At 33.9% G+C, this 8,083-nt stretch overlaps 1 protein-coding gene across 1 annotated transcript in view; it reads left to right on the top strand.

Annotated features, from left to right (window-relative positions):
- Positions 1-442: 442 nt before the first annotated feature.
- The window catches only part of LOC103071096 (DNA mismatch repair protein Msh3-like), a gene marked incomplete at its 5' end in the record, with an annotated part of 82,825 nt that continues 75,184 nt past the window's right edge, over positions 443-8,083 (top strand). The window contains 3 exons of the mRNA XM_007451723.1: positions 443-651; positions 1,382-1,550; positions 7,364-7,428. Coding sequence (XP_007451785.1) covers positions 443-651; positions 1,382-1,550; positions 7,364-7,428 — 443 coding nt within the window. The remainder of the gene's footprint in view (positions 652-1,381; positions 1,551-7,363; positions 7,429-8,083) is intronic.

Raw genomic sequence — 8,083 nt, 5'->3', positions numbered from 1 at the left:
TTTTTCTATAAGCTTCATATTCAGTTCGTTTAGCCACTATTCTTTGGATTATTCATCTTTTCCATGTCAATTTGTAAAACCTCATTTTCCTTGAGAGAATTTTGCCCTTTATCTCTTAAATGTTTTGCAGAAATTTTCTCAGAATTATTCTTTTTATTTGCGACATTGTATACTGTATTTTTGTTATATGGTCAACATATTTTAAAATGAAAAAATACTGAACAAGTATTGGCTTTCCTATCCTTGACTCAAATTATTTTCTTTATAGCTTGAAAATATTATCTTATAAAGTGCTTAAACTATTAACATTTAGGACATATCAACAAAAATTTTATTTCAATTAACTGATTTATACAGTAAATTAAAATTTTCTTTTATTCTGATTCTACCTTTAAAACGACCACTAACTATATTTCGTTTTCACATATGTTATGCTATTTAGGAAAAATATTTCTATTTTCAGTGTTCTACGCAAGAGTTCTTCCTGATTGTCAAAACCCTGTATCACCTGAAGTCAGAATATCAAGCACTAATACCTGCTGTTAATTCCCATGTTCAGTCAGAGTTGCTCCAGACATTTATTTCAGAAATTCCTGAACTCCTCAGTCCAGTGGAGCATTACTTAAAGATTCTCAATGAGCAAGCTGCCAAGTAAGTAGCAGACCCTTAGTTCTTCCTTTCTAGCAGTGAAAGTAATGTATTTGCCATTTGATGTGTGGATACTTAAGCTTCTATAGAAGTAATGATAGAAGTTGCATGTAAAACTAGAAATGTGATCGGATCCTAAAGGCTCTGTATCACAGCGGGAAATAACACTTAGTGTTTAGGCAGTTCCGTCATACAGAACAAATGTGGTACTTCTCCAGGTATCAGGTGATGAAAAGGTAAAGTCCAGGCTGAGCGAATAGTAGCAGTTTATTAATCCAAAAATAGATGGCAGATGGCATCTTGTGCTTATTTGCTAGATATCCAGAGATCCTCTGCTTTATATTCAGAAACTGTGGAAGGAAAGTTATCCTCTAAGGAGTAGTCATTTTACAATTTATCCCACAAAGAACTCTATGTATAAGAAAAAAGATTTGACAGTATTTACATTAGTGTTTATTTTCTGAATATACAACATGAAATGTTGAATTTCATCTCTTGGTTTCACCATGGCAATCGTGAACTTGCAAAATGAAAATAATGTTAGGGTAATTTTGTCTGTCTTCAAAGAAATTAAGAAACTCACCCATAAATATTTAGTGGAAGAGCTGGAATTATAATCTTGTTCTCCTGACTTCCTACCCTTTGGTCTTTCATTATGTTTTGAAAAATAATTGTTAATTGGTATAAGTAATATGCTTTAATATATGTATTTGCATTTTCTCCTTTTTTTTAGGATTGGGGATAAAACCGAATTATTCAAAGACCTTTCTCACTTCCCTTTAATAAAAAAGAGGAAGGACGAAATTCAGGAAGTTACTGACAAGATCCAAACACATTTGCAAGAAATACGAAAAATACTAAAAAATCCTTCTGCACAATATGTGACAGTATCAGGACAGGAGGTAGTATCAAACATACTTTTCTTTTACATTAGTTTTCCTCAATTGGAAAGGATATTTTAAAATGTAAATAAAAATCTGAGGACAGATGAAAGTATTATTGTTTTCTTTTTTTTTTCAGATTTTCTGTTTTGTTTCTTGGAAATATATTGTAATAGCTTGTTTTGATAAGAATTTTCTTTTAATAACAGTATTTGGTTTGCTTATTTACTTTAGTCTTGGTAAAACCATGGAACTTAATGTTACATGTGTTTTAATATTATCTCTTGAAATTGTAGAGAACCTTGACTATCATAAATAATAACTTTCAAGACTTCATTTGCCCTAAATCCAGGAGAGAGAAGTTAGTCTTTGACTCCCGGCCTGCAGATGATGAAATGATACAAACCACCTAATGTAGTGAACAACCTACACTAATTGGATCACAAAGTGATTAAATGGCAGGGGTTCCTTTTGAAGCAGTAGAGCTGCTAAAAGAACTGGAGAAAAAACTATAGCAAAAACCTACATTTAGTGGATCTTCCATAAGATTATGGTGCTGTCTAGAATGTGTTTTTTGGTATGTGTATTTCTGTTTAAAGTTTGATATTAGGATCTGAAAGAGAACCAGGAATAAGTGCGCTTTTTAAAGTGTACTTGTATCTGTCGGTCCTATTCTGAGCCTTGACGTGTTGCTACTTCTGTATCTTATGTTTAATAAAATATAAAGATTCCAACTGAGGGAATCTGAAAAATTCTACTTTGTTAAAATAGCAAATTAGGGAATTTGTGAATAATTTCTATAGGATGAACATTTTATTCAGAATTTTTAAAAATAGATATTTTTCTAGTGGGGAAAAGTGTAATTTCAAATGTTTTTAAAATATTTGCACTGCTCTATCTATTTAGCCAAAAGTGTTGATTTGTTTGGTTACTTGAAATAAGAAATTCTACAGTAAATTATAATCTTTATTAAAATGTTTATTAATGTAACAGACCAGTGATTAAGTCAGCCTGTCTTCTAGACAAAATTAAGATATTATACTAAGGCGGACATTTAATAATGCATTCCACATAGAGCTCTGTATAACAGAAAAATGACTTCACCCTACGTATACTTATTTCTCACTCTTCCCCTGAACAGGCAAATACCAAATTCTTAATTGTATCTCTTGGTTTCACTATATAATTATGACCTTGCAAACTGACAAGTGATCTCAGTGCCACTGTTCTGTTCTATTTGTTGAAAATGAGATGATCAAAATTGCTTGATACATTAATAAAAGATGTTTAGTAGAAAAGTGGTTACCTGGTATTACAGTGGGGAAAGCTGCCAGTTCTACCACTTACATGCTACATGACCATGGAAGAGTCACCTCTCTGTAGTGAGACTACTGTGAAGACCAATTGAGTTAAAACACATGAAAGTATTTTCTAATCGGAAAGCACTATGCACATATTATTCATATAATAATAATAATAGTAATATAGTTACCATTTGTCAAGCACTTGTTAATGTTCAGAATGGTGCTAAGTGCTTTGCATATATTATTAATCCTTGTAACAACACAAAAAGGGATTATTCCAGTTTTGCAGGAAAGAAAACTGAGACTTGGCATAGTATAGTGAGATAAGTTACCCAAGTTAGAAGCTTATTTCCAGCCCAGGTCTGCCTCCAATCTTTATACCATGTCGTTACTTCACTCAACTCACAAATATGAATACAAGGGATTATCAACATCATAGATTTTTTTTTTTTTTTTTTTTTTTTGCGGTACGCGGGCCTCTCACTGTTGTGGCCTCTCCTGTTGCGGAGCACAGGCTCCGGACGCGCCGGCTCAGAGGCCATGGCTCATGGGCCCAGCTGCTCTGCAGCATGTGGGATCTTCCCGGATCGGTGCACGAACCCGTATCCCCTGCATTGGCAGGCGGACTCTCAACCACTGCGCCACCAGGGAAGTCCCAACATCATAGATTTTATTTGATAAAATCCAGACATTTTCGAGCTCATACTATTCAGACTTAAATAAAGCTCAAGGCTTTGGAAGACAGCCATGGATTCATTTGGCAGTTTTAAAGTAAAAATGGGGAAAACTGATTAGGAATTCATAAGGGATAGTAGATTAGTTATTTTGTATCAGTATAGCATTGACATTTAAGAAAAAGCGCAGAGTGGAGATTAAGTAATTGGATTACAAAAGATTAACAAGGAAGGTAAATTATCTTATTATTTTTAACCTTTACTAAGTTAAGGTGATAAGTTTGAGGCAAGAAATTTCTTAGTTTTTAACAATAGGATGGATTCTTGTTGGTTGTTTTTTTTTTTTTTAACCTGTAGAATCTTAATAATACATCAATACAGAATCACTTTTATAACATTTTTTGGGAATTAGTGATTCTGTTCATTTGAACTCCAAATGATAGTCAGCATTGTTATAATCAAATTCTGTTTAAATATTTGTACTGAAGTTATAAGCAAATTTAGAGATACTCAAAGGAATAAGAACAGACTCCATCAAATATGATTACCTCTGAGAAGTGAAGGAGGAAAGAAGGAAAACCCTTGTTTTATATATATGTGCTTCTTATTTTATACCCCTTGGTTCTGTCTGAAATTTTATTTCCATACATATAACTTTGTAATATATTTTTAAAATCCTGTTATAGCAGCCCTATGTGGTACATGGATCTTGTTAATATTAGTAAAAGTAGACTGTCAAGTCAGTGTTATTTTTGGCATCATTCATTTTTTTCACCTTTGTTCCCAGTTTTTATGCATTAGAATACTAAGCCTTATTGACTATGGTGAATTATTGTGTCTGACTCTGAAAGTATTGGTTTAGAAAATAGTGAAAGAAAGAAAATCCTGGAAAGAAAATAATGAAAGCAGAAATTTCCATAGCTTTACATAGTTCATTGCTTCTGTGGCAGTCTCTTTCATGTTTTATGTGTGGAGAGAATTGTCTCTTAACCTTGAATCAGACATGGAATAGGCATGGGGTGATATTTAGACTTGAGGCAGTATTGATTAGTAGTTTTCTTAAGGAAAAGGAAAGAAATATTAGTGGAAAATCTGTAGAAACAATTTTATTAATTCACAGCATGCAGCATATCCAAATATCTGCTTAGCATGTTCAAGAAGTGGAAAGCAATCTCTGTTATATTTTACATCTAAATAAAAAATATTTGCAAATTCCTAAGACATAGTGGGAAAGAAAGTGGGGAGAATAGGAATGGGTGAAGTGTGGTCTTGGAGAAAACAGAGAGCAGTTTCTGGGGTGTGATAAGAATTTCAGCAAACTTAACAATGATGCCAGTCCAGTGATTCCACGGGCTGTAGGTTGAGTAACAATATCTGACATTTAACCAGGGCAGAACTGGATCCCAACAGAAGAATATGAGGGTTTGTTACAATGAATCTGGACAGACTTCTAGCATCCACACCTAAGAAACACAGTCACAAACTATAGAGTGAGGAAAGTTACTATGAGAACTCTCTAAGATTTCTGAAATATATGTTAATTTCCAATTTTTGTTAGTTTCCTTTACTTTAGCAATAAAGTCTCTAAACAAAATGCCTGTCTTCTCATTCTTAGAATGTTCATGAAATAGAAAATTTCCTATTCCATAGCTAGTGTAGAACAGAAAAAAATTTGCTAGTTGAAGACAATTCTGAGGAGAAACACAGGCTGAAAAGATGACACACAGGACCAGCACCTGAGGAAGTGACCCCAGGGGTTTAACAAGCAGGAGGTCCATGTAGCTTTCCTGATTCTCACTCTGTTTTCCATCCTGTATTGGCTCTATAAATGGCTTGCTTGAGGAGCTGTGGTCCTTAGAATAGACCCTGGATACTTACAGATTGAACAGTTATGGTCCAAACTATTCCCAAGGTGCTCCAAAGCGCTGTGACCAGTGGCAGTTGGTAATGAGTATAAGGCATGGATCTGAATCCAGAGCTGCCATGCTGCAGAGTTATGGTGAATAACTTAAGTACACTATCCTAGCTGGCTGCCCAGAGACCTCACTGAGGCAGTTGTGGCTTCTTTTCAAAATTTCCACCATCCTTAGGCAGTAATTCCTATGGAGCTCTGTGTTACACATGTCCTTCCCAAATATTAGTGATCTAACGTGGTCCTGAATTTTGCTGTTTGCCTTTGGCATAGCTCCTCCCACAATTATTTTTTAAAAAGACCAATATGTTTTCTCATAGAACATTTCAAAATAATATTTAAGCAGAATTTTTTAGCCTACTCTTAAAGTGATTTCTCATCAGTGATATTTATCTTGTGACTTTTTTTCCTTAGTTACTTTTTTTTTTAGCCAAAGGGGACTTTTAAAGACTCTTCACTCTTAACTCTTTAACTGGATATATCAGATTTGAAATTGTATTAATTCCCTCTGTAAAAGAGAACATCATTAGTTACAAAATCTTTGCTAAGGATGAAAATTCTTAAAATTAACCATTAATTCCTATTATAATTAATGTAAAAGCTACAATGTTTCTATTAATAGAAAAGTAAACTCAAAAGCCAGGCTGATACTTTTTTTTTTTTTTTTTTTTGACTGTGTCGGGTCTTAGTTGCAGTTGCAGCACGCAGGCTCTTTGTTGTGGTGCGTGGGTTTCTCTCTAGTTTTGGAGCGTTTGTTTTCTCTCTCTAGTTGTGGCATGCGGGCTCCAGAGTGCATGAGCTCTGTAGTTTGCAGTGCACGGGCTCTAGTTGAAGCACATGAGCTCAGTAGTTGTCGCGCACGGGCTTAGTTGCCCCGCGGCACGTGGGATCTTAGTTCCCTGACCAGGGATCGAACCTGCATCAGAAGGCAAACTCTCCACCACTGGACCACCAGGGAAGTCCCAGGCTGATACTATTAATAATATGCCTATTATAAATACCTGAAATGTTGTAAAACATGTGACAAAGTTCCTGTAGCCATCTCAAAATTAGTGGCCGCCACAGAGCTTCGGGTCCCATCCCATACAAAATAAGTGTATTTTTTATTTGTTTATTTATTTAAATAAAACATTAAATTTCATTGCAATAATACAGGAAAGTGAACAGGAAGAAGAGATGATATATAACTAGTGCTAAAATTGGAAGGTGTGATTGAAGTAGTGATTTCATTTACTTCCTGGATGATTTCAGAAAAGCTTGTAGAGTACAGTTGGATCTATAAAGATATGGTTCATATGAATGAAAACTTAAAGAAGACACTCGTGAAGAAATCCCTTCCTCCCTTAATTGCTGAGGAAGTTAAGTGCTTTGTCTGAGTACACTTTTAGAGGACTTAGGTTTCTTGGATAACAACTATTACGATGAATCCTCTTCTGTTCAGAATTAGGGACTGACCATATCTCAAACTGATATAACATCTAATAATCAAATATTTTAAAATTTTATGCACTTAGAAATTCAGTCTTATTACTGAGTAATAGAATTCTTAAGATAAGTGGGTAGTAATAAATGAAAAAGGTCATTAAAGAAAAATCACCATTCGTAGTATGAACATAACAGTGTTACAAACATTAAAGCGCCAAGTTATATCCTTTATCACAAACTTTTTGCTGAATACAAATTGTACTTTATCCCAAGTATTGAAACCCTAATTAATAATATTTGGTTGTACAGACATATATGAACTCTCCCAGTAACAATACTGGATTTATTTTGAATGTTTAGATTAATATTTGCTAGACTATTATAGCACAGTTGTTTTTTTTTTTTTTGAATTACGATCATTACATTTATTTTCGGCTATTATAGAACAATTTTGAGGAAGATTTAAAAATATAATGGTTAATCATTTAAATATCTAACCTTTATTTGTATTTATTTTAGTTTATGATTGAGGTAAAGAATTCTGCTGTATCTTGTATACCAACTGATTGGGTTAAGGTTGGAAGGTAAGTTTAAAAATACATGTTTTTTCTTATTAACGTGAATTATGACATGTGTTTACCTGCATGCTTCTGGTATGTTAATAACCACATCCTTGACATTAAAAGCAATTTTGGCCCTTCAGTTTCTTTATGGAACTTTTAACTAGATAAATAATTATCTAAAACTCTTTTTATCCTGGATTTTAAAACATTTTTTCCAAAAGGTGTCTTATTTGTGTACACTTTTCTTGTTTTGTGAACTACTGTTTTATTCTTATACCTCAGAGAACACTTTAAACACATGGAAAAAGAAAGTTGCAGAACCTTCAATTATAAGATTAATTTGGTTGCTTGAACTTCTTGATGAATGTGCTATACCTGACATTTCTTTTAAGAAGCTGACATTTCATTTTGTGCCTCACTGAGCTTGCTTTCCATGGCACATAGTTATAATAGTTCTTTACATGTTCTTTTTTTTTTTAAGTTATATCGTGAATTGATGAAAATAATCAGAAACAAAATTAGAGAACCACGTTGAGACCCTGCCTTTTCTCCTTGGTTAGGCATTAATCCCCAAGAGGGGACTCTTTTTTTTTTTTTTTTTTTTTTTTTTTTTTTGCGGTATGCAGGCCTCTCACTGTTGTGGCCTCTCCCGTTGCGGAGCACAGGCTCCGGACGC

This window comes from Lipotes vexillifer, unplaced genomic scaffold, assembly GCF_000442215.2.
Source record: "Lipotes vexillifer unplaced genomic scaffold, Lipotes_vexillifer_v1.1 scaffold740, whole genome shotgun sequence".
Taxonomy (NCBI): Eukaryota; Metazoa; Chordata; class Mammalia; order Artiodactyla; family Lipotidae; genus Lipotes; species Lipotes vexillifer.
Note: the sequence above shows the minus strand (reverse complement) of the source record. Positions and strands in the feature narration are given on the sequence as shown.